The sequence below is a fragment of the Vidua chalybeata genome, chromosome 22 (assembly GCF_026979565.1).
Source record: "Vidua chalybeata isolate OUT-0048 chromosome 22, bVidCha1 merged haplotype, whole genome shotgun sequence".
Taxonomy (NCBI): domain Eukaryota; kingdom Metazoa; phylum Chordata; class Aves; order Passeriformes; family Viduidae; genus Vidua; species Vidua chalybeata.
This window is the reverse complement of record NC_071551.1, coordinates 4,866,057-4,892,366: the sequence shown is the minus strand read 5'-3', so window position 1 is coordinate 4,892,366 and position 26,310 is coordinate 4,866,057. Positions and strand designations below refer to the sequence as shown.

General features: G+C 47.9%; 1 protein-coding gene across 1 annotated transcript in view; it reads left to right on the top strand.

The window, feature by feature from the left end:
• Positions 1 to 26,310, top strand: part of PRDM16 (PR/SET domain 16) — a 192,705-nt gene that overhangs the window by 121,437 nt on the left and 44,958 nt on the right. Inside the window, exon 4 of the mRNA XM_053962963.1 lies at positions 23,980 to 24,114. Within this exon, the coding sequence (XP_053818938.1) occupies positions 23,980 to 24,114 (135 nt within the window). The remainder of the gene's footprint in view (positions 1 to 23,979; positions 24,115 to 26,310) is intronic.

Sequence of the window (26,310 nt, the reverse complement as noted above, 5' to 3'; positions counted from 1 at the left end):
GGAATCTCCTAATGCAGGGTATTAATCATTACTGTCAAACCATTCAGGCCCTAAATGTGTCCACCCAGTATAAAATTATACTAAACGGGGGGGGGGGGGGAAAGGACTTGGCCCATATTAAAAGCAGACATTAGACAGTCCCCTGACTTCTCAGGCATGATGGCCCAGGCACTGTCCAGTTTTACAAACAATGGTGTATTCAGCACGGGCTGCTGGTGCCACAAAATGGGCATAATGAGTTAAAGGAAATCGAGAAAGGCGTGGCTTCCTCGTGCATTTCCTACCCCAAATTCCTGGGAAACAGCTCCCTGTGTGTGCGTGTAGCTCAGTTGCTCCCACCTTGGTAATCTGAATTAACTTTTGGGTCTTCCCTGGCTGCCATTAGCAGAGAGGAATTGCTAAATCAGCTGCTGTCACACTGAGTTCCTGCACAGACAGCCCGGGGAGCTCTTGCTTCCGTGTCTCCCTTGAATGTGATCCTGGGAAGTGCAGGGCACAGCGTGCTGGGAAGGCATGGGGTTACTGCCCAAGGCTGGAGGAAGGTAAGGCTGTCTCTCCATTAGCTGGGAATTAGACATGCATGTTTTACACCATATTTGCCCCTGATATTCCTAAGCTGCCTGGGAATGCAGCCCCTTATATTAGAATACACCTTTTTTTTCCTTTCTTTTTTTTTTTTTTTTACCCAAAAAGCTGTTTCTAATTCTCCCCTGTAAGAATGCCTTTATTCTTTGGAGCTGGCAATAAAAGTTAATCGAGTGTAAAATAAAAGTTACATAAGGTGAGTGGTAAAACTTTATGATTGCTGATGTTGGGTTTATTGATGACTGCACTGGCTGTTATGAGCTATGGCATCCCACCAAGCCCACTGGATGTCCCTGCCAGCCCGTGCTCCACAGGCACCTCCACATGGGAACGGGCCTGGCACCCTCACATGTGCCCCAGGAATTTATGGGGAAAGCTCTCCAGCTCCCAATTACCCTGTTCTTAGGTAAACGTGGGATGTTTTACTGGCTAATGGGAGGAGCTGCTGGTTCTTGCAGCCAGGCCAGGGCTCCATGTGTGCCCTGAGTGGCAGCAGGAGTGGGACAAGGCAGCCACACACCCGCTGCTGGTGGCTCCTCTCCCCACACATGGATTTTTCCCAAGCCAACTTGCCTAAATATCCATCCTGGGGCATTCTGAGCAAGAATCCTGAGAGGGAGGGATGAGGGGGAACAGTCCCTTGTCCTGTTTCAGTGCTTCAGCTTCTCCAAACAAAGTTTTCACTTGTTTTTCATGCACTCTTCATGTGGTCTGCACTCATCCTGCCCCATCAGAAGAACACAGAAACCCAGGAAAAGTAAAACAGAAAATCTGCACTCTCTGCAGTGTGCAAAGTGAATAAATTCCTTGCATTTTGGGCCTGTCATTAGCTGTGTTAATTGGTTTGAGTGGCTAATAGGATGTGACCATTAATGGTTCATACACTTATTTCAGGGTAGTAATGGTTTAAACTTCTTTTTTCCCCCATTAAGTTCTGTCTGATAAACATGGCTGAAAATATCAGGGCATTTGGCACTTCTGAAAATCTTGCGAAGTTTTTTTTTCTTTAGTATATTTTGCATTCTTAAATCTGACTGCAGCCACAAAGACAATTTAATTAAGAAGCTGATACTGGAAGTTCTAGCAGCAGTGCAGCATTTCCTACCCTGACTCGCATTTCAGATTTCCCATGCAATGAAAAAAAAAAAAAAAAAAAAAACCCAAATCCTCCTGGAATTGTGGTGCAGCAGGTTAGTGGCCATTGATCTCAGCAAGAATGCTCCAACCTGCCAAGTGTGTTACATGCTTGAAGTCTAGACAGAGATGTAGCAACCACGCGTGTTCCAGCTGGATTTTGCTTTTGGAATGATGCAGGGATTCCAGAAACGGGGGTGGAGGTCAGTGCTCAGACACAAGAACTTCACAGCTCTCCCGAAGAAGATCCAGATTTGTTTTCTTATCTGACAGAACCCAGCTGCCAAAATAATGGATTTATGAGGGAAATGAGAAGAGAATGGCTTGTTTCCCCTTATCTCTGGGTAATTGTCTTGGTTGGAAAGGACAGGTGTCTGCTAAGGAAGGCAGAAGCCTCCCTAGAAAAGGAAAATGCAAACCCCCTCCCTCTGAATTATTAGAATTTTGAAATTAAGGGGCTCTCAGGCAAAGATATGGGAGCAGGAATAACAGTTCTTTATTAGGGAAGAAAATAAAAATAAAATAAAATAAAAAATGCAGTAATACAAAACAGAGTCAGAGCAGGCCCTGGCAGCCTGTGGGTCAGGGTGGTGGCAGCAGTGCCATTCCATGGGGGCTCAGCCCTCCTGCAGTGCCAGCTGTGCTTCTGCTGGAGCAGGATCCTGGACAAGGCTGGAGTTTTCCTCTGGAGCTCCAGGGCTGCTGGAGATGGGCCTGGGCTCCCTCTGGGAATGCAGTGGGGCAGAAAGCTGCTCCTCTGGGAATGCAGTGGGGCAGAAAGCTGCTCCTCTGGGAATGCAGTGGGCAAAGGCTGCTGTGGTGCTCCAGGTGTCAGATTGTATCCAGGTAGGAATGCTTGGCTCCTCCCCCTGGGCGGAGCATCTCCCAATGGATGATGGAATTTTATCAGCCATGCAGGGACACTCACTGGCCCATTAACAGAAGATAATTAATAATTAATGGCCCATGAACAGAAGATAATTAATAATTAATGGCCCATTAATTGAAGAGATCTCCTGGAGGGAGGATTGGATGTGGAAGAGATAAAGAAAAAACTGCCCAATGAACAGAAGAGAATTGCCCCAGTTATAGAATACACACATATCTTACACCCCAGGACAGTAATGCTACTGGGCACTGGAGGAGGGAGAGGGGGAGCTCTTTGCACTGTCCCAGCAGCATCATCAAGATCTGGGGTTCAGGAGGAGCTGGCCAGGCTGTGCTGTCCCAGCAGCATCATCAAGATCTGGGGTTCAGGAGGAGCTGGCCAGGCTGTGCTGTCCCAGCTCTCTCAGCAGCTTCCAGGGAGGCTGCTCCAGGTGCCAGCTCAGTCACAGCAGCACAGGGCTCTGGCATGGCAGTGACCACTGGCAGCTGGTGCCAAAAGCTGAGTGTCCAGCAGGGCCAGGGCAGGGATTGTCCCCCCACCCCCCTCCCCGCCGGTGCTCGTGAGGCATCTCAAGAGCTGTGGCCAGTGCTGGGCCCCTCAAGACAAGAGGGGCTGGAGCATGTCCAGGGAAGGGGACAGAGCTGAGAAGGGGCTGGAGCCCCAGGAGCAGCTGAGGGAGCAGAAAAGGGGCTGAGCCTGGAGAAAAGGAGGCTCAGGGGGGACCTTGTGGCTCTGCACAACCCCTGACAGGAGGGGACAGGTCAGGCTCTGCTCCAGGGAACAGGGACAGGAGGAGAGGGAACGGCCTCAGGCCGGGCCAGGGGAGGCTCAGGGTGGACACCAGCAGGGATTTCTCCATGGTCAGGCCTTGGCAGGGACTGCCCAGGGAGGTGCTGGTGTCCCCATCCCTGGAGGTGGCACTCAGTGCCCTGGGCTGGTGACGAGGTGGGCATCAGGCACAGCTTGGACTCGATGACCTTGGAGAGCTTTTCCAGCCTAAGTGATCCTGGGATTCTGTGATTTTCCCTCTTTAAAAGACATGCTCCTGTTTCCAGCTCTGTGTCCCTTTCTCACCTAATTCCAGAGTGTCTCTCGCCCAGCCCAGGGGACAGGGGATGTCCTGCAGGCCGTGTGCCCTCTGTGCTGTCTGTGCTGCTGCAGCCCTGTTTCCAGAACTCCATTATTAGTTTTGTCCAGCCTACAGGAAAAAGTGATGCTGTAGCTGGCATCCCAGTGTTAGGTCATATTAAAACCATCTGTAACAAATCTTTATTTGCAGTTACTTTGGAGTTCAGATTTCAGCTTCTACTCCACCTGTCATCAGTGTTTATCCTCATAAACCTTCACAGCTTCTTTTATTCTGGTTCTATTTTTTTTTTCCCCCTTCTGAGAGACCTTTTCAGGGTTTTTGGCACTCTTCCGCCTACTTTGCCTGGCAGAATTTCACTCTCCTTGATTTAGAAAAGATGCAGGTTTCATGAATCTACAGGATCTTCAGAACACAATCTTTTTAATTTGATTTCCAAGAAAAAGCAGCCCTGTTGCTAGTTATGATTTCAATAAAAAATAGGAAAATAAAATCTATGGGGGAGTTGTCTGCAAAGTCACAGCAGAAGTGTTTTTTTTAATATGGATAAATAACTCTGTTTATGCTTTAAGTAACTGCATAAAGAGGATTCTAACAAATTCTAGAGGTGGATTAATTCAGATATATTTAGTTTGAAGGTGAAGATGATGAAGATCACAAGCCTTGGTAGGCTCAGTGCAGATAGGCTGGATGGGACAGGACAGGGAGTAAAAAGGATGGGAATGAGGGGTGGTCGCACAGCCTGGCTAGAATTCCACTTATCTTTGGTTTATCCCAATAAAACCATGAATAAAGACAATTTTTTGACACCCAGAGTGGTGAGTGCCAGACAGGGCTCCCCAGGGAAGCACCAGCAGCCTCGGGAGCAGGATGAAAATACAGGAGCTGGGTTTTAACCCATTTAAACTTTCCTCTGTTGCAGTGTCAGCACCAATATCCATTCAGAATTTCTGTCCTTTGCTGGTGCTGTTGACCAAGTTTGAGTTGGGGCTGATTTGTGGGCAGCTCACCTTGCAGAAGGTTCTTCCTGGCTGTGTATCCTACAAGGCATCATCACCTCAGAGACGTTGTCTTCCTGCCAAATACCCAAACACAGCTTGGTTAGAGGTCAGAGTGGTTCTGGGGCTTTGATTTCAGTGTTTTGCTCAAGGGAGGCAGCTTTGGTGTTGTGCCTGCAGGCTCAGGGGCAAAAGCTGCTGGGGCAGCTTTGCCACATCAAACAGGTCCCAGCACTGGAGCAGCAGATGAAGAATCCAATCAGAATTAGCAACTCTAAGAGTTTGTTAATTAGGAGGTTTGCTTTCATGACTACTTGGCCTGGATAAACCTTCGTGGGTTGGGCTCATCCAAAGGTTTTAAACACCTTTTTTCCCCTGATTTATGGGGTTTAATAACCCTTTCTGCTCTTCCAAGCAGACATTTTTAGCTATCAATCATTTCTGATTGTGCTGATTGCTGTGGTGAGCAGAGCTGGACATGCCAAAGCAAAGACAGATTTCTACTGTATTAGAAGAGTCACAATTTCAATAATTCTCTCCAAAGTGTGCTCTCCACTGCCATAGCTCTGTTGTTGTTTCCAGTGGGGTCTGGGGAACACTTCCTATGCACATGTTTTCCCTCAGAGTTCCCAGAGCTGCCCAGAGAAGGAAAGCCAGTCACAAGCATTCCTGCAGCAAAGTGTAGCACAAACTCCAGGGAAATGGGACATTCTCTGGCCCTCGGGGCTTTTCCCACATTCTCAGTATTCTTGCAAATAGCCCATGAATCAGGTGATTGATTTGGGGATCATACAAGATCGGATAAAATGGATGAACCCCTGGAAAAGAAAGCAAAACAGAGGTCACTTATTTCAGAAAAAATTGCCCTGGGAATGGCTGATGGTCGCAGGGTTTGGGGTTACTGGGGCACACAGTTGTGTAAATAATTTGTCACAATGACAAGCTGCAGCCAGAGGGAGAGGATGGAGCTCTGGGTCCTCCTCGACTGGGTCTGCCCAGTGCCTGGAGCTCGTGTCCTCCTCTGGCCGTTCCTCTTCCATCCCTCACCATGGCCAAGAAGAGAACACGAGAATCTTGAGGTGATGTTCAAGTGCTCCAGGATTCCAACCCCTCATAGTTTTCCACATTGAGATGTATTTCATTTCCTCATGCATTGATCTTTCCGTTATTTTTTGTGACGCTTTCCACCTCTTATCCCACAAATTAATTCTCAAAACACTCAGAATGTCCAAATTCAGCTGATTCAGGCTCTCCTCTTGTTTTTAAATGATTGACAAAGCAGTGCCTCATCCTCAGGCCAAAACAGAAACATATTTTGGTTGGATTTGTTGTTGGACTTGCTGCATAGAAGGCTGAAATCCCTCTGTGTAGAACATGGGGGGGAATGAAAGGATGTGCATAAGTGTAAAAGCTGCAAACCTGAGCAATTCTGGGTGCTGGTTGAAGTGGCTACCCTTGGTGGTGCAGATTTTTGATCCCTTCATGAGCTTCAGCCCCACAATGTCCCAGTTTGGATTTTGGTCTCCCAGAGGAGTTGCATGTGCACTGCTGACAAGGCAGGAAAAAAACCCCACAAAATGCCTAAAATGTTTAAAATGCAAATGAAGCTGGATTTCTGGAAAATATTTGAGAGTCTATCAAGTCCCTGAGTAGTTTTGTTGAGCTGTGACATTCAAAGAAACATGGCAGAACCAGGCGGCTTCCCAGGAAAGGTATTGACTCACGAGCCTGAAATTTCCAGCTCTGTTTTCAAGTCAAGCAAAATATGAACAGGCATATTTTGGGTGTTTAAAGCAGAGCTCTAGAGCTTCTCCTGTCACCACTCCATCTGTGCTGGCTTTCTTTTGATGTGTAAGTAAATACATGCCTATATTCTGTGTATATATAAAATAATCGCCGCTGTCTGTCCTTTGCCATTTGTTTTGTTGTTTAACGATTGTGTTTGGGGTGGGAGCAGGGGAGGCAGGGAGGGGGGAGCTGCAGCAGCCATAAAGTGGACAGAAAACAAGCTTCATCTTTGTAGCTCCGAAGAGTGCATTATGGATGTTTTTAATCTCTTTGACCTTGTGGCAGGGAAGGAGGGAAGTGGAGAAATTGTGACAAACACCAGCGCTTTAATGCCAGGTTTGTTACTGCCTGGAGTGCCCTAAGGGTTAATGTAACAGTTTTAAGTCCTTCAATCACACCCACCCCCAACTACAGAACACTTCCAAATAATCCCTTTATAATAGACCCTTTTCCACAGATTGTATCTAACCCATGCATTAATGGGGCCCATTGGTGTCAAGCGTTTCAACAAATCCGGGCCAGCCCCGGCTCTGGGAGCCCCTCTTCCCCCACAGACCTTAATGATCTTTTGCCCCTCTGACTTGGCTCCCCTGCTGCAGGGACAAAATTAAACTACTGTGGATGGCAAAATAGTTATTTGCTGCCCAGGCAATTACATCCTTCCAAAAGTCTCCATCACGGAAGGCCAGATGGACTTTATAGAAACCAGACCCAGTTTTAATTATCATAGTCCTGTCAGAAATGAGTGAAATTCTGAATGACCGCATGAAACGAACCAAAAGCCTTGCACATGGATTTTTTCCTCAATAAAATTTTATGGCTTCTTAAAGAAACAGCATTCATATATTTTATGGGGCCTAATCATTCACTAATGCCTATATTAGTGCACCTGTGGCACTCGGCCCCATGGAAATTACAGCACAGGGCTCAGCCCCGTTCTCCTCTGTTCTCTTGTGTTATTATTGCAAAGCCCTTGTCCAAAAGGCTCCAGGGATAAGCTGGGCTCATTTTCTTCAACTAGCAGTCGTTCTAATAAGGTAAAGAGATTTATGGACCCTTATCTGCTGAAATTTTGGTGTCACTATGTGGGCAAGGCTTGAACGAATAAAATCACCCTTCCTAATATATTATTTTTAAAATGTATCCTTGGGCGGCATGTGCTGAAGAGATTGGATGTGTTGTGTTGGATTCCTCTGCTGATTCAGTGAGAGAAGGAATTTCCATTGAATATTTTCCCCCTCAAATAGCAGCACTTGCAGAGTAAGTGCTGAGAGCAGTTTGCAGCTATTTCCAGAGGCCACTAGGTAACAGCTCGGTGTTACCCATCTGCTCACTGCTGCACACAAACCCTTCCATTTCCAGTTCACATCCCGCTCTGACCAGTGCAGGACGTCCAGATATTTTTCTGGGTGTTTGTCTGACCTGTGTTTACAGAGAGAATCTCTGTGATCTCTGCTGGTCGATGTCCCTCGTGCTCATCACTCTTGCCTCTTAATGTCTCAGTGTCTGAACTGAATGTCTTTACACCCCATCCCTCAGTCTCCTCAAAGTGTGACAGCTCCAGTTATCCCACTTTCCAGACCCTCATTCCCTTCCCTGTCTCCAGTTTCTGCCTCTTCCTTGGGGAGCACTGCCCCATCAGCTGCCATTCCAACATTTTCATGTGGAAGTGCCTCCCTCTCCTGGGGGCTCCGGTCCCTTTGTGTCCCCCGACAGGACAGAATTCCACAGAGGAGTTTAAATCCTGCCAGGGAAGCATTTCCCTGTACAGGGGGCAGGTTATGACAGGCCTCCCCCAGCACAGCCTTTGTGCGCTGGGTGCCGGAGCCGCATCCCCGCGCAGCCACCGAGCTTCAGGTGAGCCTTCGTGTCCTGCCTTTTCCTCCTCTTCACACCCCTGGCAGCCTCCGGGGCTGCTGAGGTCATTGTCACCAGCCCCAGGCCACGTCTGGGGGCAAAGAGTGCCCTGCTGGGACCTTCCCAGCTGCACGGGGCAGGATCCGGGAAGGTGCGACAGGGATGGGAAGGATGCAGGGCAGGGGTGTCAGGGAAGGGCGGGGCAGGATGCGGGGAAGGTGTGACAGAGAAGGGCAGGGCAGGGGGACGGTGACACCCAGGAACGCGTCTCCTCCGGCTGGGAAAGGCAAAATTCGCTAATGAGGTCCCGTACAGCGCCGTGCTGACAGCCCGGGACACGCTGGGTGTGTTTCTGCAGCGGCGCTGGAGTGAAGTCAGCCCCTCTCCCGAAGCTTTCTCATTACTTCATGCACTTGGCAGCCGCTCACGGGCTGGAGGAGAAATAAGAACTGATGTAGAAACATGGAAAAGAGCGTTTAGCATTTCCAAACATTCTTCCCGGGGAGATGGCAGGAGGGGAGGAGGCGCGGCGCTGGCTCCGGGGTTTCTGTTCTCCGGCGCTATCAGATGTGGGCAGAGATGCCGGGGACGAGGAGGGGGACGGGGGGAGGATGAGGAGGAAAAGGGGAGAGAGAGGAAGAAGGGGATAGGAGAGAGGATGAGGAGGGCAGGGGGAGGATGAGGAGGGCAGAGGAGAGAGGAGGAGGGCAGGGGGTGGATGGGGAGAGTAAGGGAGAGGAGGACGAGAACGGGGAAGGATGAGGAGGAAAAGGGGGGAGGGTGAAGAGGACAGGGGGAGGATGAAGGAGATGGGGGGCATGAGGAGAGCAGGGGGGAGAGAAGGAGGAAAATGGGGAGGATGAAGAGGGCAGGAGGAGGATGATGAGGAGGGCAGGGGCAAAGATGAGGAGGACAAGGGAAAGGACGAAGAGAGCAAGGGAGGAGGAGGAGGAAAAGAGGGAGGATGAGGAGGGCAGGGGAGACATAAGGATGACAAAGGGAAGAATGAGGAGGGCAAGGGGAGGATGAGGAGGGCAGGGGGAGGATGAAGACGACAAGGGGGAGGATGAGGAGGGCAGGGGGAGGATGAGGAGGGCAGGGGCTCCGTGGTCCCTCCCCGCCGGGCGGCTCCGGCCCCGCGCCAGGCTCAGCCCTGTCCTGGCGCTGCCCCGCAGATACAAAGTGTGCTTGTATTGAGTGTATCGGCTCCAAAAGGGGCTAGTAGTAAACTGAGAATATTTGGATAAACTCGCCGGCCCTCAGGACTAGAAAAGGACTTTTGTTCACCTAAAGAAAAAGACTGTTCCATTTCCATAGGATGGCTGGATCCTGTCCAGTAAAAACTGAGCTTGAAGTATAAAAAATGATCAGGAGTGTCAAACGAAGGATCTTTTACTTGAGGTCAGATATTTATTTTTATTTATTAGCGTGTGAGATCTCCATCTCTGGCCGGGCTTTGGGCTGAGGCAGCGTCTCTCGCCGGAGCATCGTCCGCCACAAAGAGCGCGTTGTGCCGGGGGCAGGGGAGCTCCGGGGGCCCTCCCGGTGATCTGGGTTCTCCTGCCCTGTTCTCTGCCTCCCTGGGACGGGGACAGGGTGAAACTCTTCCCTTCAGCACCTCGTTCAGTGTCTGCTGTTGGACACGGAGCGAGGCCCGGGCTGGCACAGCCAGGTGTGTTTTGTACACACCTGAGTGTCGCCAGCTGTGGTGTTTGTTCCTCTGCAAAGCGGTTTGCCAACATTTCTGTGTCATTTACAGGCAGACTCTTCTCTTGGCTCTCGAAACAGGCAGGGAAAAGCTCTGGCACAGCCTCTGCTCCTGTTCACTGCTTCCCCAGTCCAGCAGTGACTGTGCTGGTGCTGGGCATCACGAGGCAGAGTGGGACAGGGCACAGCTTGGTCCTGCCTCTGCCTAATTTTGGGAAGTTAACACTGGCACAGGGGTGCAGGGAGGGAGGGCTTTGGGGCAGCAGAGGCAGATTTGTTAATCAGGGCAGAGGAAAAGTGAATGAGAGAGCTGGAGTGGTCTGAACTCAGCCCCAGGTGCAGCCAATGGATTTTTGAATCAGGAACTTTTTTTATGCGATTCTCCAGCATGAAATGTCAAAGGCATATTTGGGGCAAATATTTCCCTAGGATTTATTTTTTATCTAATCACTTATGAAACTTTTACTGACTCTAAAGACCAGATTTTCTCAGCACCCGTAAACCACATTTCCCTCCCTTAATTAAACCATTTCTCGTCCATGAGGTTTTGTTCACACACTGACGACATCAATATAAATATATCTCTGCAGGGTAATTAATAAAAGCAGGCAGCTCCAGGGAGAAAGCAGATGTGTCATATCATCTTTGTGGACCCAGCTATTGCACAGTTCTTCAAAAAAAGAGTGAAGAATCACCCCCAATCAAAATGTTATGTGGCTTATGTATGTTCCCATTTAATTTGGTATAATTGAATTTATGTTCATCCTCAGAGAACTCCCAGGTCTGCCAGATACAGGCAGGAATCATTTATACCATGGATTCGTTTAAAAGCTGCAGGATTAGGGCACAAGAAACTGTTTCAGTAGCATTTCAAGGCTTGGGCAGTTGCTTCAACTTCTGTGTGAGTTTCTGTGAAGGGAATGGAGACAATAATGTCCTCACTTTGTTTGTTTGTTTTGGATGCTGAAGCACTGTTTAAAAATGATAATTTCTGCTTAGCATTAAATTAATGCTTTTTAGTAGGGTTGAGAGGGTTTTAAGTCTTGTGTTCTATAATTGAGGATTTTAAATTTCAAAAGAAAAAGTATTTCCATCTATTAATAAGGAAGTCTTTGAGATCATTATCAGGTGAACCTTCTAAATACCTCAAGTCTAATTTTTTTTTCCCCAAGAGTATTTAGGTTTAAAAGACAAAACCATCCTCATATTTATTGTAACTGAAAGTTGACTGAGAAAATAATTCCTGTGTTGGAAGAGACCTTAAAGATCAGAGTGCCCCAGAAAGGAGGAGGGCTCCCTTTTCCTGCCCAGGGAATCCTGATGTATAAAGGAAATATTTGTCATCCTCAGCTCCACCTTTGGGAGGAAGTTTGGCTTTCTGAGAGGTGAGAAATGAGCTCCAAAGGCAGATGATGGTGTATTTTTTGTCCTTCCCATCTGGCTTCAAACAGCCCGACTTAAAAGGAGCAGAGATCTTCTCCTGCCAGGTCGGGATGTGGATCAGGGAGGGCAGGGAGCTGCTGGGTGCTGTCCCTCAGGCTGGGCACAGGTGTCCGTGGAAGATAAGGAATTCTGAGTGGAGGTTATCAGCATGTCCCTAACTCAAACCTGCCCCTGCTGGGGCACTGTGAGCTATCTGGAGTGTCAGGTCAGGTTTGTTTTGAGCCCTGCTGTCAGAGAACCAGATGTGCTGGCATTGCCTCAGTAAAACAACCTGAGCAGAGGCTTTGGGGTCCCTCTCACTCGAGGCTCTCCCGTGGCTCCATCTCACCACCACCACCCTGCTCAGCTGTCTTTTGACCCAGAGATGGGATCAGATCTGAGCTGGAGATTTTGAAATGTTGTTTCTCAGCACATTCAAAGGGCAGATTTATCATCAGAATCAATTCCCTGGGATGGATCATTTCATAAGTAGGTGAATTGGCTCGGGGTAAAGTTCACCCCGGCAGCACTTGGGACAGTGCAGTTTTACCCTTGTACTTCTTTATGGCTGAGATTTCAGCTCTTTTGGTGATGTCAGACAAGATACTGCTTTGCTTCCAGCTGCACAGGGGGCAGAGCTGCAGGGGGAAATCATTTAATCAGTCCCTCCTTGTCATAATTTGGTTTGGCTTGAAGGTTTGTGAACCTCTCATGGATGTCTCATCAACCAACCAGGAGAAAATTATTGGTTCAGAGATTTTGGTGGAAAATGAGCACCCTAGAATTTCTTTACAAGTGTGACTCACTGTGTTGGGGGGGAAATAGCCACATTCACAGCATAAATCTGAGGGCAGAACACTTTGCACATTTTCTTTGTGTATCTGTGAGTGAGATTGTTGCTAAACCCACAGGCAGCTGTCGGGCTGGTGCTGGGGGGACTCCCCTTCTGTAAAAGTCTTTCATATCTTTAGGTGAGAACTGACTCAAAAACCTTCTTTTCTCACGTAGAAACAAAGGCAAAATGTCCACCCTGGTGTCCCAGTTCTGATTTCAGTCATGCTCACATTGAAGACAATCTGCATGTAATGGTTACACACTGAAAAAGTTCTTGCTCGAGATTTGGGTCATGTGAATAATCTTCATGTCCCTCGGGAGGCAAACCAGCCCTAAAGCAGATTTTCTGGGAGCAGATTTTCTGGGAGCAAATCTTCTGGGAGCAGATTTTCTGGGAGCAGATTTTTCCTGGAAGTGCTCATTTTTCCTGGAAGATCTGCTTCTCTGGCCTCACTCTCACTCTTCAGCCAATATCCAAAGGCAAAAGGTTTGGGATAAGCCTGGATGTTTTAAAAACCCACAGCAGAGAGGATTTTTTAACTGTGGAACAGCTCCCTCATCCCAGGTCCTTGTTGTCCTTCCAGCAGCCCAAGGCAAGGGGAGCAGATGGTGGTTGATGCTCTGAGCCTTGGGTTGTGCCCCTCCTGCCCTGCCCACACTGAGCACCCCCAAATTCCCTCACAGCAACGCTCAGTTTGTGCCGGGAAGGCCTCTTGCCCCCACTTTTGGTGAGAGCACACACTGAGCACCCCAAATTCCCTCACAGCAACGTTCAGCCCTTCCTTTATGCTGGGAAGGCCTCTTGCCCTCACTTTTCATAAGAGCACCCCCAAATTCCCTCACAGCAACGCTCAGTTTGTGCTGGGAAGGCCTCTTGCCCCCACTTTTGGTGAGAGCACACATTGAGCACCCCAAATTCCCTCACAGCAATGCTCAGTTTGTGCTGGGAAGGCCTCTTGCCCCCACTTTTGGTGAGAGCACACACTGAGCACCCCGAATTCCCTCACAGCAATGCTCAGCCCTTCCCTTGTGCCGGGAAGGCCTCTTGCCCTCACTTGTGGTGATATTTCTGAGATAAACCAGCTGTCGTGCAGGATGTAGGGCCGTGGTGGGACTCTGGGCCAGGCCCACAGGCCTCGTTTAGCACCTTCTCTGGGCCATGTTTTCAGTAAATATCGCTCGGAGGAGATCACACATCTCAGCTCTCCGCGGGGCGAGCAGCACCTTGTGAGAGCAGATCTCCCTCGGGCTGCTTTGTTTTTTGAGCTCCTCGAACAGGGGGCTGCTGCTGTTTCTGAACCTCGAATATCCTCTCGTTCTCTTTCTCAGTGCCAGCCCAGCTCACAAACTCATCTATTTCACACCTTCTGAAGAGCAGGAGAGCAGGGCTGCCGAGCAGCTGCTGATAACAAAGATTGGGAGGATTTGGCTTCCCCGTCCCTCTGGGGAGGTTTCCTGTGTGAGGGGCACAGCTGTGCTCGTGGGGGAATGCTTGGGCTGCTTTTTGGTGGGTGTTTTTTTTCCTCCTTTTCTTTTTTTTTTTTTTTCTAGTGGTTTTTTATTTTATTTGGATGGTTTTTGGGGTTTTTTTGGGTTTTTTTTGGGGGGGGGTTGTTTTTTTTTTTTTTGGTTGGTTGGTCGATTGGTTGGTTTTGGTTTTGTTTTTGTTGATCTCTGTTCTGAAAGTGTCAGGTCATGGTTAAACCTTGGGAATACGTAGCCTTTGGGCCTGTAAATTCAAGGCTTTTTATGGGGGGGAGATTTTGTTGGGTTTTTTGTTTCTTTTTGTTTGTATGTTTGTGGTTTTCTTTTTGCTTTTGTAAATCTCTTTTTTGAAAGTGTCAGGTCATGGTTAAACCTTGGGAATACGTAGCCTTTGGGCCTGTAAATTTAAGGCTTTTTCTCTCCTTTTTGGGGTGGTTTTTTTTTGTTGTTTTTTTTTGTTTGTTTGTTTGTTTTGGAGCTTTTTTGGTGGTTGGTTTTGGTTTTGGTTTTGGTTTTTTTGTAAATCTCTGTTCTGAAAGTGTCAGGTCATTGTTGAACCTTGGGAATACCTTTGGGCCCATAAATTCCAGGCTTTTTAATTTTGGGGGTTTTTGGAGTTTTTTTTTGTTTTTGTTTGTTTGGTTTTGGTGTTTTTGTTTATCTCTGTTCTGAAAGTGTCAGGTCATGGTCAAACCTTGGGAATACGTAGCCTTTGGGCCTGTAAATTCCAGGCTTTTAAAGCCAACAGGAGGAGAGGTGCACACGTGTTCCTGGATTGTTGGGTTGTTGTTATCCATGCCGATGGGGAAAGTAAGGAGGGATAACCTCCTAAAATTAGTGCTAGAAGAGTGTGATACCTGTGTGACTTGGGGCTTACCTGCCACTCTGAACCACACCTCTGGCAGGTTTTTGATGGTGATTCCCTTCTTTCCATGGTTGTGTGGTGGTAGCAGTCAGTCCTTGTTTGAGCAGCACCTAAAGCAGGGTGCAGAAGCTCTGGGAGAAGACAGAAGTGAGAGCAGCACAGTGGTTGTCATTGCATGGGTGCAACTGGCACCAGTCACCCATGGAATAAAAGTCCACATCCTTTCCAGCCTCTCCAGACATCCAACACCTTGAAGTGAAGTTCCCTTCACTTCTGATTCCCAGGAGTTTTCATTCCTAGCTGAAAGTTTGATTTGTGCTGTGCTGAGGTGTCCAAACACGGCCCAACCACCAGAAGCAGGCTGCAGGGTAGCTCCAGGTATCAAGCTTTAAAAATATCACTCTTAGTTTTCAGGAGTGAAACACCCAGATGTGTCCATCCAATACACCCCAGGGCACGGCCTTCCTTATCTGTGTCCCCTCTTACTTGAACCTGGGCCATATATCCCCAAATCTGTTAGTTAATTGAAAATGGGTGCTATTTCAAGCCCCTCAGCTCTCTGAATTCATAGATCTTCAACAATAAGTGTTGTTGGGGTTTGTTTCATGTGTTATTAACAATCCTGTGTCATCCCAGAGCATTTGCAGGGGCAGGCAGTGGATTTGCCAGGCCCTTGGGTGATGGTCCTGATTCCTCCCAAGGAAGGGGCTCAGAGGAGACCATAAGACAATGTCATTTCATGGAGGTCTTCTCCTGCTAGGACCACCAGTGGCCTTTGCCAGGCTGATGCTTTGGAGCTGATAGCAGCACCAGGAATGGGCAGTTGAAGGCTCTGCTACTTTTTTTGGCCAGAGTGTGAAATGCAGCAGATGGTTTTGGCACTGAATGCTGCCCATAAATCACCCTGGAGAGGCCTCCACGCTCATGGTGTTCCACAGCTCCATTCCCAAAACATTACTAAAACCAAGCTGGAGTAACAAGAAATTATTTAAAGCAAGCAGCGGCTCCCTCTGAATGTCCTCATCTCATGGAACTACCAGGATGCAGCTCAAGAAGCTGATCAGAATTTATTTTTAAGGTTGGCTGTGTTTTCCTTACGGCAGAAGAACCTTTTGGGTATGGATAAGGGAAACAGCTGTGCCTCAGTGCTAAGAGGACTCTTGGATAAATTACCATCAGAAAATTTCCCATCATCATACAATAAAGTTCTGTTCAGCTTCTGTGCCCGCTCTCTTCTGCCAGGAGAGCTGCCCTGCTCTTCCTCCCCCGGGGCTAATTGGCATCCGGTCATCAGGGAGCCATTTTAGCCCACATCTTCCTTTGGAAACAGCAGCAGAGGAATCAGACCCTAAAGCCTTTTGGATCACCACAAAAGCTCTGGGATACAAGTGATTTTTGTCTGTTTTAATCCCCTGGAACAGCCCTGGGAGCTCAGCACTGCTGCACCTCCTGCTGCTGCTCCCTCTCCCCAATGCAGTGAAATGTCCTGAGACTCCAAATCCTCCCCTGCCTCTGGTAGTCTCTGGGGTTTTTTTGGGGTTTTTTGGGCTTGGTGTTTGTTGTTTGTTTTTTTTTTTTATGAGAGGAAGATTTCTCCCAAGTTCCCATTTTTTTTCCCCATCTATTTAGAACTTTACAATTACAATTCCTTTGGAATGAGCCAAAATGCTGTAGGATACAAAAATGGGATGTCCTGAACTCTTTCGGTGCGGAGGAAAACTTCAAAGTTTTTGTGTGTGTATATTACAAAGAACTGGAAATCCCTTCCTTGCCTCGTGTGTACAATATCTGAGGCAGCCCTGGGATTTGATTCGAGCACAGTTCTTTATGGTTTACTGTTTAATTTAATTCAGTGTGGTATGAATTACGTTACTGGTGAAAAATGAGCTTTTGTTGAGATAAATGCCTGCCATCAGCTTGGAAGTTGTCTTCTGTTTTGACATCTTTACTCGGTGTTTTTCTGCGTGGTGATGAGACCTTGCTGTGCAAGGGGAGCTGATTGCCCTTAGAGAGGAGGAAAATTGGGGAGAGAAACGAGGGGGTAAGATTGGGTTCCTGCATCAACAGGAATCAGCATTGGCAGCACCTTCTGTGGCATCCTGTGTCATCCAAGGTGTCTTCTGGGCAGCAAAACTGCATCTCCAAGATGGGAATAGAAAGAATTATAGGTACAGGGGAGGGAAAGCAGAGCCTGGGTGGGTTTTTGTCAAGATTTCTTGATTTCTCCTCTTTGCCCCATTGCTCTGTTGCGTATCCGTGATGTTTCTCCGCTGTGGAGGGCAGGAGATGCTTTCCTGGAGATTGTATTTAATGGGTGTAAATGTAAATTAAATGTAAATGATGTCCTGTATGATTTGTTGTGCTGTTGGTTCTTCTTGAGGCTTTGTGTGTAGGGTCAGGTCCGATGTTCCTTCAGTTGGAGCGAATCTGCAGTGCCTGAAGGACACAGCAGTGCCACTGCAGCTTTTTCCAGCCCTCTTTATCCTGATGCAGAGCAGACACTTGGGAAGTACTCGCTGTGCTGGTGTGTAAGAGAAGAGCAGTTAATAGTGGGCAGCCCTTCAAAAGGCTCCGCTGGATTCAAACACTCTCCAGAAACCCAACCTTGCTTCCTAAGCTCGTGTGAGCCATCCAGGCTCCTCTGCTTGGAAGCTGGACAGGGACTTTTGGGAGAAAATAGCCTTTTTTCATGTGATTCCTCATGTGCTTTAGATGTGGTGGGGAAAAAAGAATGAGAAGGTTATTTCTTGTGACAGAAATATGTCCCAGGACCAGCCTTCCCTGGGATGTTTTTGCTCCAGACCCTTTGTGAAGCCAGAGGATGCAGCAGCCCAGCAGCAGCTCAGAAATGCACACACCAGTGGAAAATTCCCACTCCAGACGTGTGGCTTGGGTGGGAGTGGAAGTTCAAAAACATCCAGCCTTTTAAAAACCTGAATTGGTCTCTCCCTCATCGGCTACAGCAGCGCTCTGCCCCCCACGAGCGCCCTCGGGGCTCTGCAGTGTCACCAAACTCAACCCTGTCACCAAAGGCAGCAATGTCACCAGGCTTGGCAGTGTCACCTGGCTGCACAGTGGCATCGGGCTCAGCAGCCTCTGCCTGGCATCACCAATCCACTGGCCCCCGTGCAATCCAGCTGGGTTTCCTCACATTCCTGGTTCTCCCAGCTCTTGGCTCAGCTTGGAAGAAGCAGAAACGTGCTTGTTTGACAGGAGGAGAACCATAAAGATTTGTTTTGCTCCCCTGTGAGCATTCACAGGGTTTGGGTAGGCTGGGGTTTTGTCACAGAGCTGGTGGGTCTTGTGCTGTGCTGCTGGAAACTCTGCAGAGGGGTGGTGAGGAGAATTCCTGAGGACAGGATCCTGCTCACAGAGCCAGGAGATGAAGTGAGCTCTGTGATCCTGCAGCCATTCAGCAGCCCTTAGAACTTGCCCTGTGTCCCAGGGGCTCACACTGAGGATGGGGGTGTGAGATGCTCTGCAGCCTCTTCTCTCTTTATCTGGTGGGTTTGGAGCTGGGAGCTCCTTTCAGGACCTTCCATTTGCACAAGAAGTTTACTGCACATCACTCAAAGTAGCTCTCCCTGAGAACACTCTGAGCTTTTCCTGTGGCCCTGAGCAGACAAGTTGGGTTTGGCTCAGCTGCTCTTCCCAGCGCTATGACCTGTTTTTGTCTGACACGTTTCTCATTAACTCTTTGTCAAATCACCAGGAAGCCTGCTTAATTGCAGGCAGAGTGCTGAATTTATGAGTTCATCTAGGCTTCGTGTCTACACATTGACAGAGGTGTTTCTCTGGATGAAGTCTTTTTCTCTTCATTTCATGGCAAGAATGGACTTTCTGTTTCAGTTACTTCTGAAAGTCATAAATTGCAGCAGTCCCTCCCTTCCCTTTATTTAAAAGAAACACAACAAAAACTTCATGGCAACAGTTTATTGCTCTAAATCAGCTCGTGGGTCATTAAAGCAAAAAAAGGGAGGGGAAAAAAAAAGGAAAAAAATCTCCAACTCCTGCCAAATAAAATGTGCACATCAGCCAAGCTGTCAGAGGCAGATTCTGCGACCATGGGATGAGAAGGTTTATTACACTCTGGGCTTCTGGGGAGGGATGTTATAGCAACAGGACGCTGGGTCAGTGATGGCAAACTCCTGGTTGCTCCGTTTCTCCATGCACACTAGGAATCCATTAAGCCAACTGACGACAGATCCGCAGGCATTCCGGCCCCCCGGCACACCTCTGCCGGGGCCAAACCTTGGACTCTGCCCATTAAAATGTGAAAGAAACAACCCAACAGAGAGCCCACAAATTAGAGGGGCAGGAAACCTCAAATGATGTGCAAAAAAAATTGTAAACGTTCGAGAGGATTTTTCCATAACTTCTGCCCCATAACTCAGCATTTCTGATGTTAATAAATTACGGAGCGGAGCCTCTGCGAGATCAAGGAGCCTTTTGGATCCAAACCCCGAGCACTGCTCGGCAGACAGCAGATGAAGCTGCAAAGTGAGCCCTGGAACATGACAACAATTTCCTTTTGGCTGGCTGGGGATGGATGTGAAGCGCAGCCACAGCCGGAGCTCTGGCTCTGCGTCCCAAATCCGTGTCTCTGCAGAGGGCCAGTCAAAGCCCTGTAATCCCAGGGAACACGAAGGTGCATTTGTTTGGAGGGGATAGACTGGAGAGGAGGAGGCTGGGGGACTTCAGACCCAGAGAATGACTCCACGAGACAAAATCATGGCACTGTTACTGGCAGGGAAGGGAAGGGGAATTGGGAATTCTGTTGGATTTGAAGACAAAAGTGCTGGGAGGTGCTGTGGGTTAATAAATAAAGACTGAACTCACCATCTGCAGCAGAAGGAGAAAAGATGAACTGAAGTTTTGGCGTGTTCAGTGATGAAAAAAGAAGTGGGGAGAAATCCATGATGGGGTGGGAGGGATGAAATGGAAGAGCGGCCAGAGGAAGTGCTCTCACAATAATTAACTTTCTGAGCGTGTCTGCAGGCTGCAGGCCAGATGAAAGTCTGCTTTTCCAGCACATCTCCAGGGCAGGGGCTGTCCCAGACTGCTGGGGTTTAACATGGGGACAAAGAAAAAGGGACAAATCTTGTTCCTGCAGGGAGCCCAGCTCCATGGGGCAGGGATGCTGGGCATCAGAGCCAAAGGGATCAAGGAGGTGAAATGCATTTCCCAAAATTGACTGGAATAGCAGCACATGATGGTTATAGACTTCCAAAACCAGCACCAATTACTAACTATAAACTGCTTTTATTTTGTTTTCTCCTCTCCAGTCTCTTCCCACCTTTTTTTCACCTCTCCTTTCCCTCTGACAACTTCTTCTAATGTCTAAGCAAATTACTCTCAGGAAAGACATCTCCACTGATACAGAGCCAGCCTGAGCAGAGAGCACAGGCAGAAATTCCATGTCAGCTCCACCAAGTCAGAGTCCTGCTAATAATTGCACTGGATTTTCTGATGGGATTTTTCTTCCTGTGGCATCTCTGGGGTTTTCTGCTTTCGGTGCTTTTGATCTGATGTCAAGTTTTACCTGCCCAGGAAAACAGGTGTGGATGTTTGGGGATTAAAGCTGCTGTTGAGTCCTGGATAGGAAGGGACTTAGTTCTGGTTTTAACTGTGAACAAACAGATTTAATAGAGCTGGAGATGCCTGTTGGGGTAAGAGCATCCCCAGGTGGGTGGCTGTGGGGAGCTGAGCCTTCCAGGAGTGGGGTGAATCCCTCTGTGCTTCCATCTGGGAAGATGGAATTTGCCTGTTCCTAAAACTTTTTGCCTCAATTTTCCTTCTCTTCCTGTCCTAGAGCACGAGGTATCTCTTGGTTCTTCAAAAGAACACAGAGAAACCAATGCTCTGTGAGCATCCCAGGAGCATTTTCAAACTGGAATTTTTTTTTTTTTTTTAACTTACTGACAAAGACTTGTAAAGAGTTGGTTTGCAGAATTTCGCCAGAGGAAATTTCTGATTTCCTTCTGGTCTGAACTGGAAGAAGATGTGGTAAAAGGTTTCAGTTTGTTTTTTCCGGAGTTTTCTCAGGTTGGGAGTGGGGGCGGGGGGGAAGAGATACTTAAAATATTATTCTGTGTGTGAACATTTGACAGAAGAAAGAACAGATGCTGCAGATAGTGCTGGGTGACTGCTGCAGTGTTCCTGGGTGCTTTTAAGCTGTGAAATGATTTTGATAGCGACCATCGGCAAGCGTGTGAACCTGATCTTTAATTAGAGGTGTTGGCCACAGAGGGCTGAGCTGGCCCAGGGGCTGCCCTGCCTCTGGAACTGGTCCTGCAGCACTCTAAACCAGCTGATCACCCCGTTTATTCCATTTCCAGAGGGTCCTGGTGGGTGCCAGCAGAGGGATGAGGGATGGCTGAGTGCTGTTCCAGTTTTGGGCTTTGGGCTATGGTGCCAGGAGCTGCCATGCCTCTGGAAGGTCCTGCAGCACTCTAAACCAGCTGATCACCCCGTTTATTCCATTTCCAGAGGGTCCTGGTGGGTGCCAGCAGAGGGATGAGGGGTGGCTGGGTGCTGTCCCCGTTTTGGGCTTTGGTGCTGGTTCTGTTTGTGGAGGGCAGTGAGGGTGTGTGAGAACAGCAGCTCAGGTTCTCAGGCTCTCACAGCACCTCTTTCTCTCTCGTTTTGATCTGTCAGATTTCACACCCCCAGCTTGGGTTTGAATGCCCCATGCAGATAAAACCACAGAGTTTCAGGTGATTTCGAGCTACAGCAGAACCTCCTCCTGAGGCACAGCTGGCAAGCAGGACCCTGCAAAATGAATTTGAGCTGAATTCTGGGCTTTCTCCTGTCGTAGTTGAGACAGAGACAATACAAAACAACACACTCCATTTTCTGAAAGCTTCAAAACTGTTTTTATTCTAGCATGCATGCTTTTTATACATTCTTAAAAAACTCATAAGTTTACATTTTACTTATTGGTCACGAGAGACTAACCAAGTGCTCATTGGAACAGGCAGTTGCAGGTTTCTCTTATTTATCCTTCTTTCTTTCTTGGTTTCTACATCAACGACCTTGGTAGAAAATTCTTTCAGGGGTAAGGATGGATCCTCTTATCAAACTTCTCTCTGGCTCACAGAAGACCCTGTAAAACCTCTTCCACATTCCCCGAGCTCTCTGCCCAGGGCAGGGAGTTAGAACTAAATAATCCTTAAGGTCCCTTCCATCCTAAGCTCTAATTGTCCTCTCAAATAATCCTAGAAGATGAAAGAGATACAGCTGTGAAATTAAAGATCTTATTTGTGTGTCCTGGATTTGCCATCTTGTGTTCCCAGGGCCACTGAATGTCACCAGTTGTTGGCACTGGGAGGTTTATGGGCTGCTGGTTCCTCAAACCACTACAAAATCTGCCCAATCTCTTCAGTGGCTTCAGAGCAGCTCAGCGTGGATGATTTGTTTCATTTGGTTGTCCAAACAGTTTCACTGGAAGCTGCAGTCACTTGGTGTCTGGGTGTGTCTCCACTTGAGGGGCTGGATTGGCTGGGCTGCTCAATCTGGGGTCAAAGAAGCCAAGAGAAGCTCTTTCTTTCACCAGCTTTAGGCAGCCTCAGTGTCCCTGGAGCTCCCTGAGATAAAACAGAATTTATTGATATTTTAGCTTGAGTAAACTCAGTAGTGGTTCAGCCACATTAAGAACAAATTTTATTCTTGTTGTTTGTTTGTTTGTTTGTTTGTTTTATGAAAACTTCCAAACAACACAGAATTGGCTTCCTGTGCCTTCAATGCCCACCTCAGACCTTTGGTGCTGCCAGTAGATGACCAAGGGTGTCTAGAAAGTTCCAGGGTCTAGTTAAGGATGAGTGAATGACCCTGAGCGTTCCCAGGCAGGGGATGAAGAAACTGAGCACAGCCAGGTTTTTTCTCACACCAGATCTGTCCCAGTGCAGCATTTCAGTGCCTCCCAGTGCCATGCTCTGATTAGGAAGGAAGGAGCCCTAATGGTGGGATTTTCCCCTCATCCCTTTTCAGCCAGGGAGCTGGAGATGGTGGTGGTGGGGATGAGCCCAGGAAATGTCTGCTGGGACCAGTGCAGGGAGCTGGGAGCTCTCCTGGTGGTTCTGGGAGCTCTCCTGGTGGTTCTGGCAGCTCCTGGTCCTCCCAGAGTTCAGAGCTGAGAGCCAGAGCCTGAACTGGGCCTGTCCCCTGAGGTTTCTCAGCCCAGCCTTAGGCTCGACTTGTTGCTGTCATTGCTGGGCTTTAATTTTTTCTCTCCTTTGATTTCCCACCTTTTTTTTTTTTTTTTTTCCCTGTGTCTTGAAATAGATGGGAAAATATAATCATATCCCACGAGATTCTGAGAGAATTAATTGCTAGTAAAAGCATGTTAAGAGCTTTTGATGACTGAAGTAATTTGCACTGACACAGGGGCTGGTCGGGGTAGAGGGAAATGTGAATCTCAGGAAAAAAAAAGGAGTTTCTGGAGCAGGGAGGCCCACTTAGGAACAGAGCAGAGCCTTGCTGTGCTGGGACTCAGAGGGCTTCTCCTTGTTTTCAGGGTGTCCTGTGTCATTTTTAAAATGTGCTTTTGTGAGTGGATTCCAAACTGGATCATCCCAAAGGTTGTTCTGGAATGCTGAGCATCTCCTCCTCTCACCAAACTCCACTGCCTCAAGAGAGGAAAAGTCTCTTTCTGGCAAACCAGTGACTTCTTTGGACTACACCCCCTTAATTAACTCTTTTTCTTTTCCCACACCTGGACTTTAAATATCTGAGGGGTTTTATTTTAAAGGATTCCTCTTTTTCACAGCAGCCAAATTGTATCTCACCTTCAGCCACAAAGATGTGGCCAGTGAGTTTCTCAGGCTGTACTCAGATAAATGAAAGTAGCGCATTGGGTAAAGTGATTTTTAAAATAGAACCTCACAGCTCTGTGACCTAGTTTGAGAGTTTATTGAAAGGTTTGTAATTAAAGATTATCCTGCATGAAAGGATGAAACAGATGATGTGAAGATGGAGCAGTTGAGGACCTTGTCATTAAAATCAGTGCAGTTTGGAGGAGTTCCCTGCTTTGATTACTTGGGCTGTGGTACCAGAGCTGTGTTTTCCAGAATATTTGTACTCCTGAACCTTTTACTCATGGACCACTCTGAGCAGTGTCCTTGGAGGTTCTGCCAGACAGCACCTTCAGATATTGGCTGAGAGCTGATTTTATTCTTGTCATAAGTCTCTCCATCAATTTTATCTATCCCCTACCTTTCTCCTCCCTATTTCTTGTTTGGAGTTGTGCCCTGCAAACCCTTTTCCTCCCTCTGCTCCGTAGCTGCCATCTGGCCCCAGCTGACCCCTTTCCTGTCCCGTTCTCCCGCAGATTCCCGATGCCCTGGGCACTGAGAAGTTCTGTGCTGACGCCGGCCAGGGCGGGGCTGGGAACTGGCTGAAGTACATCCGAGTGTCCTGCTCCTGCGACGAGCAGAACCTGGCTGTGTGCCACATCAACGAGCAGGTAACCCCCGGGGGCTGCTGGGCTCCCCTCGCACCCAGCACAGGCCGGGGGGCTCGGCCAGGGCTGCTGGGCAGTGGCAGCATCCCGGGGAGGTGATGGATCAGCCCTGGGATGAGCTAAAACCTCCAGAATGATGGTCCAGTCCCTGACTCGTGATCCTGTCCCTGACTCGTGATCCAGTCCCTGACTCGTGATCCAGTCCCTGACTCAGGATCCTGTCCCTGACTCAGGATCTTGTCCCTGACTCAGGATCCTGTCCCTGACTCAGGATCCTGTCCCTGAATCGTGATCCTGTCCCTGACTCGTGATCCAGTCCCTGACTCAGGATCCTGTCCCTGACTCGTGATCCTGTCCCTGACTCAGGATCCTGTCCCTGACTCAGGATCCTGTCCCTGACTGAGGATCCTGTCCCTGACTGAGGATCCAGTCCCTGACTCAGGATCCTGTCCCTGACTCGTGATCCAATCCCTGACTCAGGATCCTGTCCCTGACTCGTGATCCAATCCCTGACTCAGGATCCTGTCCCTGACTCGTGATCCAGTCCCTGACTCAGGATCCTGTCCCTGACTCAGGATCCAATCCCTGACTCGTGATCCAGTCCCTGACTCGTGATCCTATCCCTGACTCGTGATCCAGTCCCTGACTCAGGATCCAGAGGGGAAGAATCCAAGCAGGGAGAGATCCCCAAAGAGAGAGGCCTCAGGAGACATCCCAAACCCTTCCCAAAGTAAATCCCAAAGCCATTTTCAGAGTGACCAGTCTGTGCTGATTCCTACCTCGTGCTGTCTCCTGGTGCTAATTTCATTTATTTCACCAGAGGACACATTTTTCCCTACCTCAAAACAAGACAAAGTTTGATCTTTCCCTGTCAGACAGCAGGAAAAGGTTTGGGGTTGTTTGTAAGCACCTACAGAAAATAAAATTTTTTTATAGCTCCCAAAATAACCAAGCAGCACTGTGGTGATAAGGGCCGGGACAAGATTTTCATCAAAATATTTTGTTTTCAGGAAAAAAAAAAAACATTTTCACATGGGGAGCTGGTTCTTTGAGAGTGTGTGTGTCCCCTTCTGTTTTTCTTTAGTCCTGTAACTCAGGAACAGTCCCAGGAATGCACAGAGAATTTTCCTGGATTCTTAGTGAAGTAACTGACAGCAAAATCTGGACCACTCAATTATATCCCCCCTCACCCGCCATTAACAGATTATAATATATTTAAATGTCTTTATTTCTCTATTTAGAAGGAGGTTAATTGAGATGTTTCATTCACGATTTTTCAATTACAAAGCAAATTTTCACATGTAGAATACTTTAGCCAATTTTTTAAATATTTATTCATGCTGGAGAGGTATTTGAAAAGAAGACCCTTGATTGCTGGAGATAATTGTGATTCTGAAGGAGGACTGGAAAAAATGGTAGATAAATTATATCTTTTACTAAAAGGGAAATGTTTCATTTTTGCTGTTGCTACTCCTGCCTCGAAAAGGAAAATATTTGAGCAGTTCAAGGGTCTGAAATACTAAACAGAATCTACATAATAATATATTTATAATATATAGTAATTATATTCATGGCCAGCTCGTGGCCATGAATATAATTACTGTATATTGATAATAATCAGGGTGACAGCTGCTGCTTTTAGATAGGGTACAGATATTGGGGGGAAAAAGGAGTAACAGGAGATAGAAAAAAAATCAGGCCTATGTTCAATCAGCCAGTGTGAGGTGTGTGTGCAATGCAGAGATTTTGGGTGTATTTTATAATGATTTGGTAACTCTGGTCAGGATTCCCGATACATCACAAAGAACTTTAAAAAGAGGAAATCAGAAGCAATGTGGCTGAGTAGAAACAAAGGAGAGGCAATTCCAAAGGAGGAAAACACGGGAACAAAAGCAAAATGTGCAGCCCTGTCCTGGCTGGACATTCACGAGGCCAAATTTTCCTGTCCAGAGCTGGACACACGGACAGGTCTGGGGGAGCAGGAGGGACAAATCCTCACGGGGCTGCCCCTGGAGCGAATTATTGGTGAGACAAGGACACAAAGAACCTTTTTTCAGGCTGGTTTTGAGTTTTTGAGCCCCTCTGCTGCCGCTGATGTGTTTGTGGGTGGGTTTTTGATTTTAGGTGAACACAGCAGCTGCTTTCTCCCCTTTCAATTCCTCTCTTTCCCCTGGAGTACAAAGGTGTGGAAGCTCAGAT